Source organism: Zalophus californianus, chromosome 6 (assembly GCF_009762305.2).
Source record: "Zalophus californianus isolate mZalCal1 chromosome 6, mZalCal1.pri.v2, whole genome shotgun sequence".
Taxonomy (NCBI): Eukaryota; Metazoa; Chordata; class Mammalia; order Carnivora; family Otariidae; genus Zalophus; species Zalophus californianus.
Genome location: NC_045600.1, coordinates 30,063,812 through 30,077,595, shown reverse-complemented (window position 1 = coordinate 30,077,595; position 13,784 = coordinate 30,063,812). Strand labels below are relative to the sequence as shown.

The 13,784-nt window shown below is 37.7% G+C and overlaps 1 protein-coding gene across 6 annotated transcripts in view; it reads left to right on the top strand.

Annotated features, from left to right (window-relative positions):
* Positions 1-13,784, top strand: part of PCNX1 (pecanex 1) — a 152,613-nt gene that overhangs the window by 131,438 nt on the left and 7,391 nt on the right. For 5 of the 6 annotated variants that reach the window (XM_027572187.2, XM_027572186.2, XM_027572189.2 and 2 more), the window contains 5 exons: positions 2,198-2,451; positions 4,300-4,530; positions 5,176-5,276; positions 6,021-6,171; positions 12,426-12,656. In XM_027572187.2, the coding sequence (XP_027427988.1) occupies positions 2,198-2,451; positions 4,300-4,530; positions 5,176-5,276; positions 6,021-6,171; positions 12,426-12,656 (968 nt within the window). Of the gene's footprint in view, positions 1-2,197; positions 2,452-4,299; positions 4,531-5,175; positions 5,277-6,020; positions 6,172-12,425; positions 12,657-13,378; positions 13,764-13,784 lie in introns of those variants that run through there. The other variant, XM_027572191.2, reaches the window with a different exon arrangement.

Here is a 13,784-nt window from a genome sequence, read left to right as displayed (position 1 = left end):
TCCAAGTTCCCTCTTGCCACATATCTTTTCTATGTACTATTAACAAAGTGATCTGCACCAAATACAGCTCTCATTATGTCATCTGCTTTACTTAAAAACCTTTGATTGACCTTCCAGAAAGATGACAAAATGAATAAAATGCAGTAATAACACATAGAATCGAAGGAACAGACCCAGCTTCATGCCATGATTTTAAAACCCCAGCCTCAGGATGTTTCTTCTAGAAACTGAATAATTTGTTGGCCCTCTCTACCCTATTCTAGCACATGGATAAAGAAGGAAAACCTCTCTAGGCTTTTTACAGAGCCACTGTACTACTGCTGCCAAACTATGGTTAAACTGGCTAAAAAATAAAGTGTAGTATAACTCACATGAGACTCTAGATGCAAAAATCTGCAGAACCCAGAATAAGCAGAAATTAGCAGTCCTTTTTTTTTTTTTAAGTACCTCTCAGTAGTTGAGCCCTTGTCATTTCATTTTTATTTTTGAAATTAAGTATTAGAAAACAAATTAATAGAATTCATCTTTTAATAGGTTATAGGAGAAAAACAACAAAATATGATCCTCTCAGAAGATGCCAGGAGACATTTGATTGAATTTCATTTCCATTATTGGTTTGAAAAATACTTTATAAAATTACACATATCCTTATTCTGAAAAAAAAAGTTTGTATATATAGATCTATAGTCATGATCATGTGTGATGATCAACTGCAGCGGGTACTCCTGTTAATGTCTGGTTCATGCCAGGGTTTTTCTTTTCACCACTGTGTGACATTGTCCTGGAAGTGCCCAACAATGTAATCAAACAAGAAATGAAATCGTAGAGTTGTTGAGAGTTCTAGAGTGCTAAACAATACAGCTCATTAGCCCGGCCCAGCCTACCTCTTCTGCCTCTCTTTTAAGCACCACCACCACCTGGGTTTAGTTTTCATGGCATCATTTTCTCTCAAAGCAGCATTTTTCAGGGGTGCCTGGGTGGCTCAGTCAGTTAAGCATCTGCCTTTGGCTCAGGTCATGATCCTGGGGTCCTGGGATCAAGCCTCGCAGCAGGTTCCCTGCTCATCAGGGAGTCTGCTTCTCCCTCTCTCTGCCCTTTCCCTCACTCGTATTCTCTCTCAAATAAATAAATAAAATATTAAAAAAAAAGCAGTGTTTTTCAAACATGGATGGTGTATATGTTCTCTTTAAAGGAAAAAAAATTGTGAAGTCCATATAAGTTATTAAAATATAACCTCAATATGTGCATTTATAAAATTAAGTGTAATACCCTTACAGCATTTAAGGAATTTGCTTAAATAGTCCTTACAGAATTTAAGGAATTTGCTAATTAAATGGAAGCAAGGCCATAGAACAAAATAAACATTAATGTGACAGATGGTATTTTACTGGCACTAGATTGCTGTGGGTGTAATTCTGTATTTATTCTGATTTTGTATTTTTACTTCAGTAACACTAATGCAGAGAATGTTTGATATCTTGTATAAAAGAATGTAACTTCAAAGAATTGCTTCCTAGTGTTGAATAATCAGAGCTCATACCTAATTGAAACTTTATCAGCAGGTAAGCTTCAAATGCTAATAATGTAATTTTATCCAATTACTGTTGGAATTGGCAACAGAAAAAGTAATCATGGATTTAAGATAAAATTATCATGAACCATTACAGTTTATATATTCAAATATATGTATATAATATTTCTGCTTGCCACATGGACATGGTACTGATAAAGGGAGCCCACATTCTTTTGAGTTCTGCATGTCTGTCTATATTGTGTGCCCTGCAGTGATTCACTTCTAAATCCACTCTTCCCTTATTGAATGAACTCAAACCGTCATGAGATGTCCCTTTACTCATTGGCCTTCGTTTGATATGAATGCAATTGTGAACCCAAATTTGAAAAGTTTGGGATCAGTACTTGAAAATTAAGAAGGTAACTGCACAAATTTTCAGAACCTTTAATGTGCTAATTCATGTAGTGATTCTGCAGGAGGTGAATATATAATATGCCTAGTTTCTGGAGCTTCCTGCAGTTTGTTAGTGAACATTCCAAGGGAAATCAATCACATACTTTCGATTACTATAAAAGGTGTTTTGTTTTTTTCCCCCTAAATTTCTTGTGTCTTTGAAGCATTCATTTTCTACTTCATATGGTTTTTTTTCTTCTTTGTATGCAGTGGTCTCTCTCTCTCTTTAAGGTACTTACTGTCAACAACGGGAAGTGGAGGCCATTACTGAAGGCGTTGAAGAAGATGAAGGATTTTGCTGTTGTGAACCTGGCCATATTCCTCATGTGCTTTCATTTAATGCTGCATTTAGCCAGCGCTGGCTAGCTTGGGAAGTGATAGTCACTAAGTATATTCTGGAGGGTTATAGTATCACTGACAATAGTGCTGCCTCTATGCTTCAAGTCTTTGATCTTCGGAAAGTCCTCACCACTTACTATGTCAAGGTAAGGGTGTGTGCCCAGGTAGATCTTCTGACAGTTCTGAGTTCTTCTTGGAAAAGACTTTTTTTTTTTAATGTATTTGTGCTTTGCTTCTAAGTGGTGATATAAATTCTCTAGTATTGGGGCGCCTGGGTGGCTTGGTCAGTTAAGTGTCTAACTCTTGATCTCAGCTCAGGTCTTGATCTCAGGGTCATGAATTTTGGCCCCACTTTGGGCTCCATGCCCAGCTGGAGTCTATTTAAAAAAAAAAAAATTCCCTAGTATTAAGTCAGTGAAGTATACCTACTAAGGTATTGCTATGTCTTTCTTTAGTGGATCTTACTTCATTTGTTCATGAATAATAGCTACCATATGTAGCTTATATGTTTTAGGTACTGGGCCAAGGAATACACATATGCATACATATACATATATATGTCTTATGCAGTTTTCTGAAGGAATATTCCATTTCTGTTTTTCAAGTAAACAAGAATCAGAAGTTACCTGCCCAGTGTCCTCTACTTAGCAAATGGAGTTAGGGATTTAAACTCTAGGCATGTCCAGCTCCTGAGCCCTTGCTATTAACCACTGCTTTGCACTGCTTTCAATAACCTGAATAAAAGTATTGCAAGATTTGGAAGGTCTCCAAAACCACCCTCACTTGTAGCACCAGCTGCAATTTTGGGTCCCCACGGACTAGTCTCTGGTTCAGTAATTTGCCAGAAGGACTCACAAAACACAGCAAAGCCGTGACACTCATTGTTAGGATTTATTACGGTGGAAGAATACAGATTAAAATCAGCCAAGGGAAGAGGCGTATAGGGCAGGGTCCAGAGACACCAAGGCATGAGCTTCCAGTTGTCTCCTGTCAGTGCAGTTGTGCAGATAATGCCCATTCCTCCCAGCAACAATGTGTGACAGTACTCACAGACTGTTGTCAACCAAAGAAGCTCACCTGAGCCTTGGTGTGTAGAGTTTTTATTGGAGTCTAGTCACCTTGATGTGGTTTACTGCCCCCATGGCTAGCCTTAGTTTCCAGCTCCTCCAGAGGTCATGGCTGTAAGCTCATGGGGAACAAAGACTCTGAAGAGGCAAGGGAATAGAAGTTACCTCCCAGCACCCAAGGGCAAAGACCAAACCTCTGTTGGGCTAGGTTTGTTCTTTACTATACAGGTGTTCTGTTTTTGCTGAAGATATTACAAGATTACAGCAAGCTATGATTTGGCAGCATGCAGGCAGAGCCAGTATTTTGAAGAGGGAAATGTATGCTAAATTTTAGTGACCCATATCTGTGTTACTACCTCTAGGTACCACTTTATTTGTGCTGATTGGGATGAATGTTAGTCTTATTAATGGTTGGTTAAACCCAACCTCAGGAAGCTAAATAGAGTGATTTTGCAATTTTTACGTGCTCTCTGTCTCTGTGTGTATGTGGCATTTTGTATCTCTGGTTCTAAGTAGGTATATTTCTATTGCTTTACTGTTATATTTCCATAACTTGACTTAGCATCACAAGATGATTTAATAACTTTCTATGAGAAATGCATCACAGTAAAGTTTTTCTACCTCTCCTTAAAATGTCCTAAATTCAAAAGCTCTGAGATCAATAGAATTGTTTTGAATTTGTCTTGATGAATTTATGGTTGTGACTTTTAAAGTATTAAAGTAAGTGTTCATCCAGAAAGGCCTGAGGTATATTTTTTACGGCATTCCTAAAATGTTTTCTTAGAGTATTGAGCTAGAATAAAATATTTTTTAGTTATACAATCAGTATAAATTATTGGAATTTATTTAATGAGGAATTAGAGTTAATTCAAACTGTAACTTGGGTTTTGTTTTTTGCTTTTTTTTTTTTAATCTTTCCCCCTTTAGGGTATCATTTACTATGTTACAACTTCTTCTAAACTGGAGGAGTGGCTAGCCAATGAAACAATGCAGGAAGGACTACGTCTGTGTGCAGATCGAAATTATGTTGATGTGGACCCAACATTTAATCCAAACATTGATGAAGACTATGACCATCGACTGGCTGGCATATCCAGGGAGAGTTTCTGTGTGATTTACCTCAACTGGATAGAGTATTGCTCTTCCCGAAGAGCGAAGGTAGAGGTTGTGTACTTTATTTGTAACTCTTTGAGTCCATTTTTTCAGAGATGGAAAGAATATCCCCGTTTGTTATTATGAGGTCAGTTTTTCCAGACCTTCTTCTTTCTGACCATCTGGGTAAGAGAACCTTCACTCGTTAAAAAGAAATTCAGAGGTTGGGGGGAAGCAGTATTCCACAGATAACCATCAATTTGGTTTTCTTTACTCTGGTATAGTTGCTAGTAGGCTAATGCAGCTGTCGCTGATAGCCTGCCTCCAGCTTATGTCCATAAACAACTAATTAATAGGTAGAATATTGTATTTTCAGGAGAGGACATTATCAGTAATGATGTATGCCGGTAAGTATTTTCTTTGAGATGTTTTGCTAAGATCCTAATACTTTATAAAAGTCAGGTGTTTCTTTTTTTAAGTATGTTCCAGTATTATAAAGCATTAGATTTTATTTAAAGGTTTCAAAGAAACTCCTCATATACATTCATACTTCATTTTAAACTGATTTGTTAAGTTTCTTGTCATTAGGACTATTTAAAGACCTAGAAATTTAGTTGAGTTCTTCATCCTCTCTGATTTTTATTAACTGTCTTCCTATTTGTTAAATACCTTTATACCTTTCTGATAACTAATGTTCTTTGTTTTTTAAAGCCACTGGATGTTGACAAAGATTCATCTCTGGTGACTCTTTGTTACGGACTTTGCGTTCTGGGACGGAGAGCTTTGGGGACCGCATCCCACCATATGTCCAGGTAAGGAAGGCATTTCTGTTTTCAGGAAGAGAGTAGGAGAAGCTGTATAACGTAGATCTGAAAAGTCTGAAATAGCTTTTCATGGAAGCATTCTATGCTAATTTATTGCAAAAGTCTCTTCTGAGAGTTGAGTTCTCCCAAGCGGTTAATAGCTGGCTTTTAAAAATCACACGTGTGGTAACTACTGATAATAAGAATTTAATGGATTTAAGACATTTTTAAAAATAATCACCCATAAAGTTTGATTGGTCTCCTCCTATTTTACATCTATTTTTCTAATGAGTTACCTCTTTTTATTTTTCCATATTTCCTTGTAGTTTTTGTCCAGAGCATTTATGCTTTTAATATAGTTAATATAGTACATTAGATTTTTGGGAATACAAATATAAGCTGAATTTCTTGATATATGCATCTGAATGAATTAGAACTAAGAAATACTATATATTTTACATTTCTTTTGTGATTACTACATGTTTTCCATTTAAGTTTTTGTGACTTATATACTCTTTGTCTATTGTTTATTTTCATGGGCTTATTACTATAGTGGTTCGTGAACAAGGGCCCCAGATCAATGGGCCCCTGTCCCTTGTGATTCTGACTCAGGGGTTCTAACATTAGTATAGTCATTGGACTCTGTATTTGCAAAACGCTCCCAGATGATTCTGATGCACAACCACATGTAAGAATCAGTGTAATGGAAGTTCTTTGTCAAAATATGTAAATTTTTATCTCCAATCCTAACAGTAATTTAGAGTCATTCCTCTATGGATTGCATGCCCTATTTAAGGGAGATTTCCGTATTTCTTCAATTCGAGATGAATGGATCTTCGCTGACATGGAATTGCTAAGGAAAGTCGTAGTCCCGGGAATCCGCATGTCCATTAAACTTCATCAGGTAAGAAGAGGAGAATTATAATGCATTACTGGTGTTTAATGGCACTTCTTCATTTGACTTCCAAATTACGTTTCTTAGGAACCTTTTGAGAAATATTATTTGAAACACAGAAGAACATGATTTATGCCAAGATATTAGATCTTAGAAGCCTGAACCTGTGTTTCTAAGGGTAAATGTGAATATTAATATCAGAGAGTAACTGATCTGGACATGAACTTGAGGAAAACTGTCAGCAGTGACAAACTAGAAACAAAGCTCTCTGGCCCATATAATTCTTGTTTTGACCTCACATTTCACATAATTGTAATTCAAGCCTCTTCTGTAGGGGAATGTTAGCCAGCTCCCAGTGCAGTGTGGTAAACAAACATCTCAGGAGGGTTGTGAGTGCTACTGTTACTGAGCGATGAGCTTCATGTAGCATGCTACATAGAATAATAGATGGTTAGGACAGATTTAGCCTCAGTTAAATAATCCTAGTAGGGTAATAAAATTAAAATGTGGACCCAAAATACATATCCAGAGCCCTGGATGATTTCAAGACTGTTTTAGGAAATTAAGTACTGGTACTTGCTACTCTAATCATTCCACTGAACAATAGTCGTCAGATCTGATGACAAAGACCACATGATAAGCCTCATTAAAATGCAACTGTTGTACTCAAATCTGTTTGAATCTTTTTTCCCCCCAAATAAAGGGTAAATTACTCCTCAAGTGATTTTACTGTGATCTAAACTGTTAGAATAAAGTCACTGTTCCGTATTATTTAGGAGATTACTGACAAGGGATATATTATTTGAAAGTCTCTGTGGAAAATGGAAAACTATTTTGAGGATCATGGAGAAAATACATATTTGGGAACAAATAGAGTTGTCTATCTTCAGACTAGCTTTACAGTTTTGAGCCAAGTCAGTGTGTTTAAATGAAAAAGATGATGACTTTAGATTAAAATGTTTTTAAAACTTTAGAATTTCTTAAAAGGCACTGATTAATATATCTGCTATGTAAGAAATACTCTGTTTTATACAGCATGATTACCTAACAGCTCCAGGTCAACATCTTCAGTTAATTCTAAACATTATGACAGGTGTTTCCTCTCCAGCTGTCAGAGAAGAAACTGAGGCACAGGGGATTTTCTGACACCTTAGGTCTTTGCCCCCGTCTCTGCCTACAGGTGCTCTTCCCTGTTGCTGCCAGGTCCATTTCCTTACATGTTCCTTTGGCTATGGCATTATTGCCTGTGACAGTGTTTCTCTACCTTATATTTGGCCCAGCACACTTGGGCTGCACACTAGAGCTCACTCTCATTAGCCATGACTAACAACAGTGACAAACAGTGGGGATAAGGAGTTGGAATCAGGAACCCGGGAGCCATGGAGAGCTGGTGGCAGGGGGGAAGATAGAGAACGCAAATGCAGCCTGGAGAAATTCCATAATTCTGATACACGTTTGAGGAGGGTGAGATCGACCTGTACAGTAGCCAGAAACAACCACTTAACTGAGTTTTGAGCGAGATGTTGGGTTGCCCACGAGGGACTCTTGGGCCAAGAAAAGATAGATCTGTAAATCGGTCCTGGTAATCTCCCAAGTTCATACTCATATATTATACTCACATATTTCATGATTTATATACTCAAAAAAACCCATCCCACAAAAGTAACAATAAGTTTATGTATTAAAAGAAAGGATATGCATACATATTCTGTACAACCCAGCAATTCCTCTCCTAGATAATTACGTAAGAGAATGGAAGTCTATGTCTACACACATGTGTGCCTAGCAGTTTTAGTTGTAATAGCCCCAAACTGGAAACAACTTAAATGTCCATCAACAGATGAACATACTAATTATGGTATATCTACGTGGGGATAGAATATTACTTAGCAGTAGAAAGAAATGAACTGTTGTTAGATACCACAACATGAATGAATCTCAAACATTATACACAGCAGAAGAAACCAGACATAAAAAGAGTACATACTGTATGATTTTATTTATATAAAATCTAAAACAAATCTAACTAGTCTGTAGCCACAGAAAGCAGATTCGTGATTCCTTAGGATGTGGAGATTGAATGCCAAAAGACAAGAAGGAATTTTTGGGGGTGATGGAAAGTTTTAGATCTAGATTGTGGTGGTGATTACATGGGTGTGCATATTTGTCAAAATGCATGTAACTGTACACTTAAAATGGTATAATTTATTTTATGTAAAGAAAAGGTTTTGTTCCCGGAAACCTAGAAATATAAGATTTCTCTTAACTCTTGCCTCTCAGACAGTCCTTGATAATGTGTGTTTAGCACGCTTTGTAGGTGTTTTTAATTTTTACTTTTTCCTTTACAGTTTTTTTATTTTTTAATTCTCCAATTGACTGTATTATGTTTTTACTTTATAAATAAAAATGGTCATAATCTCTGTGATATTTAGTAAATGTTCAGTATTGTACAGCATATTAGTGCTCTCACATACATAATACCACCACAATCCAGAAAATTGTTTTCATCCCAGTTCGGTAGGTGAAGACTCAGAACTCAGAGAAATTAAGCAGATTGCCTTTTTCACATGTTCGCCTGCTCTTGTCCTCTATTTAATCATTTTGTGAAACACTTTACCTCCTTATTTGTTTTACCTTTTTCATTAGTCTCTTTGAAGATTACATGGTTGTTAGAACTAAAATAAACTAATCAGGGGTGCCAGGTGGCTCAGATGGTTGGGCGTCCGCCTTACAGCTCAGGTCGTATCTCCAGGTCCTGGGATCAAGCCCCAAGTCAGGCTCCCTGCTCAGCAGGAAGTCTGCTTCTCCCTCTGCCTCTCCCCCTGCTTGTGCTCTCTGTCTCTCTCTCTCTCTCTTAAAATGAATAAATAAAATCTTTAAAAATAAAATAATCAAAGTCCAGTTTGTCTTATAAGTGATATATGACAAAAATCTTACAGTGTGTGGTTGAGGACAGGGATCATTTTTTACTAATCTTTATATCTTCGTTGCTTAGCACGAGGCTTGGCAGCCAGTGAATGTAAAATGAATGAGTTTTGTGTTTTTTTTTTTTTTTTTAATAAATATCCTGTGCGTTGGCTTGTAACTTTTCAAGTATATTTTTAAAATGCCTTTGAAAACTTTTCCCAGAACTGGGAACATTTTCTCTTTGTATTTGAAAAATAATGAAAACCGTTAAAAAGTGAGCTTCACCTAAGAGTGAGTATTCCCATCACCCCATACCATTGTATGGCCCTTCCAGGAAACAGTCACTGCCAGTAATTTGATGCATATATTTTCTGATTTTCCTGAGTTCATAGACATTTCCATCTATATGTACAAATATTTTCCTTTGTGCTACATAAAATGATCTGTAACACATGCTTTCCCCCCCCCATTTAGTATAACATGGATACTTTCTAAGTAAGCACATATAGAGGCACCCCACATATTTATTTAATGGCTCTATAGTATTCTAGGATATAATTTTAAACTACAGTTTATTCAGCCATTTCCCTATTCATGGACATTCTGCTTGTTTCAAATACTTTGCCTCTAAAACAATAGTCATCCAACTATCTTAAGCCCAGTGAAAAGAAATATTTGAGCAAGATTCAGCTAACTCCATTTTGGCATGCCTAATAATTTCCAACTTTGTCCATTTTATTAAGAGTATAACTGTTACGTCTGTCTGCACTTTTATTTTCCATTCAAAAATTGTACCAACACTACTATACAAAGATAGGATTCCTTCCCTAAAGGAACTGTTTCCTAAAGGAGAGCACATCATACGATGTCTGGCTATCTGCTGCTATAGGAAAGTGAGCTCAGTATTTAAAAGAAAGGTCAGGAGGGTTGGTGTATGATGTACAGAGGTATTGTAAGTTGTAAATTCTAGCTTAGGCCACGCACGTTCTTTAGACACAGAGTTGGAGTCCAGGATTCCTGTGCCAGAGATGACAGGGTGCCCTCGGGAATTTGTAAGGAAGGGAGGGAAGCAGGAAAGAACAGGGAAGGAGCTAAGCAAAACTGTGTTTCAACTAAATTCTAGCTTCCACCGGATTTAGAATGAGTTCTAGAGTGTCAGTGTCACCAGGAGTTACATGGTGTACCTTGAGTCCCCCACACCCAAGTAGGGAACAAACCTCCCCTGGCATTTCCTGCCCAGGCAGCTCCATCAACTGAAGGTAGTTCTAAGAGGAGGGAATAACTGAGCTGTTAAGAACCAATGCTCAAAGCATTGGAGAGGGGAGTGCGCCAGATCAGTAAAAGAAATCTGGACAAAGGTACAGGGGAGATGCTCCACAATCTGGCTAAAAGCTAGTTTTCTAATTTTTTTTTAGTATTTTCTAACTAGACCCTAAGTTCCATGAGAACAGTGCTTGTATCTGTCGTGCTCACTACTCTTTCCCCAGGGTCTAGCACAGTGCTGCCTGGCAACGTAATAGAAACCCAATTCCCCAGAGAGACTTTAGGCTATAATCACCTTTGTGTTTTTCACTGGCCTGTGCTTCTCCCCTGTAGGATGTCTTGTCTGGAGCTCTCTCCCTGTCCCCCACAGTGCCTATCTCCAGCCACTGACATTGTCCTCCTTTCAGATCCAGTTCAAAAGCACCTGCATTGTGTAACTTCCCTAATCACAGCAGCTAGACTTGACAGGTTTTTCAGTTAACATTTGTAATCATATACTTTTAAAAATCAGAATGATAAATTCTCTTTAAACGTGTGTTCTAAGTCCTGGCTTAATCATTTACTAACTTTCCAAACCTAGGAAGCAGCTATGACTCTTTGAACTTCAGATTTGATATTTGCAAAATGCCGGTAGTATGTACTGAACCTGCTTGGCAAGTTCAGGGAAAAAACGTGTTGCAGAACTTTTTACATTATGAAGCATTATTCACATATACAGTGAATACTTTTATTATTCTCATATAGGCTAGTCGCTAGATGTGGAGGTGCATCACTGGGGAGCTTGCCTTCTTACACTCACCCATCTCCCCTCAGATATCACACACAGTCTGGTCACTTGGCTTGAGTAGAAATGAGTTACTTTACCTGCATGTAAAAATTTATCAACCTCCCAACTATGAATACGTACGATTGTATACTCTTCACTTCAGAAGTTCAGATTCGTGTTATGGTTATGTGGGTATATGTCCTGGATCCCCTGTTAATTTGCACTGTTTCTGAAGGGGGGATAGATTCCACATAGGCCTTTTTCATCCATGCTCTCTGCCATAGAATCCCCCACATGAGAGGTATTAAATAACGGCTTGTGGAATGCAGCAGTGGTTGTTACATAGACCAGGAGATTTCTCAGGGAAGACTTGACTAGCTTCTTTAGGACTAGGACCCTTAATTTATTATCTTAACTACATGAGATAAAATACTATATTGGAATCATTCTAGAGATGTGGCTTTATGTTAAAAATGCCTCGTTAAAAAGAAACACTACTGGGCGCCTGGGTGGCTCAGATAGTTAAGTGTCTGCCTTCGACTCAGGTCATAATCCCAGGGTCCTGGGATCGAGTCCCACATCAGGCTCCCTGCTCAAGTGCAGAGCCTGCTTCTCCCTCTGCCTCTGCCATTCCCTTTGCTTGTGCTCTGTGGCTCTATCTCTCTGTCAAATAAATAAGTAAAATCTTAAAAAAAAAAAAGAAATACTGCTTAGGGAACTTTTATGTAGCTTAGCCTTCCTTAACTGATACCAGTGAGATGATCCTTGAAGAGAAAAAAATTATGTGTGAATGAAGACATGTAAAACCCCACTTAAATGAGAAAAAGAAAATATATAAAAATTGGAAAAATATTTGTTTATTTAAAACTTAGAAGATAGGGTTGGGTTGAAGAATTTACAAAAGTAGTATGGCAGGGGCTCCTGGCTGGCTCAGCCGTTAAGCGTCTGCCTTCAGCTCAGGTCATGGTCCAGGGTCCTTGGATTGAGTTCTGCATTGGGCTCCCTGCTTGGCGGGAAGCCTGCTTCTCCCCCTCCCACGCCCTCTACTTGTGTTTCCTCTCTCGCTGTGTCTCTCTCTGTCAAATAAGTAAAATCTTAAAAAAAAAAAAAAAAGTAGTATGGCAATAATGAGCTAATTCCTAACGTGGTTAAATTTAAGACTCTCTGTCTCCAACAATAATAATATGTGCGGATGTGAAATACTCATATTAAACCAGTTTTTCAGAATTTTCATTTAGTAACTGATTAGTAACTGCAGAAGTGTTTATGATTCCACTGGAAGTCCTTCTCTTCCTGTAAAGTTTATATTTTTTATTTCTCTATTTAGGATCATTTCACTTCTCCAGATGAGTATGATGACCCTACTGTGCTCTATGAAGCCATTGTGTCTCATGAAAAGAACCTCGTAATAGCCCATGAAGGGGACCCTGCATGGCGGAGTGCAGTCCTTGCCAACTCTCCCTCCCTTCTCGCTCTGCGGCATGTCATGGATGATGGCACCAATGAATATAAGATCATCATGCTGAATAGACGCTATCTGAGCTTCAGGGTCATTAAGGTAAGTTTTTGAAGCATTTATTTGTATCTGGGGAAAAAAAAATGGAAGTTAGATAACCTTATCCCAACTTTAAAAAGTGAAATTCTTTTTATAGAAAAAAAAATGACCATACTACATTAGCATTGATTGTTTATGAGCACTTAATTTATTTTGTAATTTTTTCTATCCTCTGAAATTTTCTCATGTGCCATAAAGTCTTAAAATTTTTGCTTATTTCTGTTTTGGCAGTCTTTTATCTATTATATATGCTCTCTGGGCAGCATTTCTTCTTAAAAGATCAGCACTATATTGCTAATTTGATTTCCAGGTTGCAAAATAATACCATAGCTTGTACTTTTTGTTGTTTTTTTGTTTGTCTTTTTTAAAATTAGTTTCAGAGGTAGAATTTAGTGATTCATCAATTGTATATAACACCCAGTGCTCATTACATCCAGTGCCCTCCTTAATGCCCTTCACCCAGTTATCCCTTCCCCCCACCTACCTCCCCTTGTTTGTTGCTTTTTTAAACATCTCACGGCTTTAGGAGACATAATTTCTGAAATTTTATTTTAATAGTTAATAATGATTCACTTTTTATCTACTTCATTTAATCAACCTGCAAAGTCACAAACATCCTTTTAACTCTGAATATTTGTTACTGCTCCTTTCTGTCAAATATATCTGTTATCTCAATTATAAAATTCAGTGCATTATTGATTTGGAAAACTTCGTATTTTTACCAGACAGACCAGGGAAAACAGTTCTACGTGTGCTTATTATTTGACAGCCCACTGGTGACAATGGAAAATTGATGAACTCCTGTTTAAATGTGACCTACTGGGCGCCTGGGTGGCTCAGTTGGTTAAGCGACCGCCTTCGTCTCAGGTCATGATCCCGGAGTCCCGGGATCGGGTCCCGCATCGGGCTCCCTGCTTGGCAGGGGAGTCTGCTTCTCCCTCTGACCCTCTCCCCTCTCATGCTCTCTCTCTATCTCATTCTCTCTCTCAAATAAATTAAAAAAAAAAAAAATGTGACCTACTTGTATTTGTTTCCTGCTTTTCACAGTTGGTTCTCATATGTCTTTTGTATCCCTCCCATTTATACTCTTCTGTTTATATGAATTTCATTCTTGGCCCCTTCACCTAATTC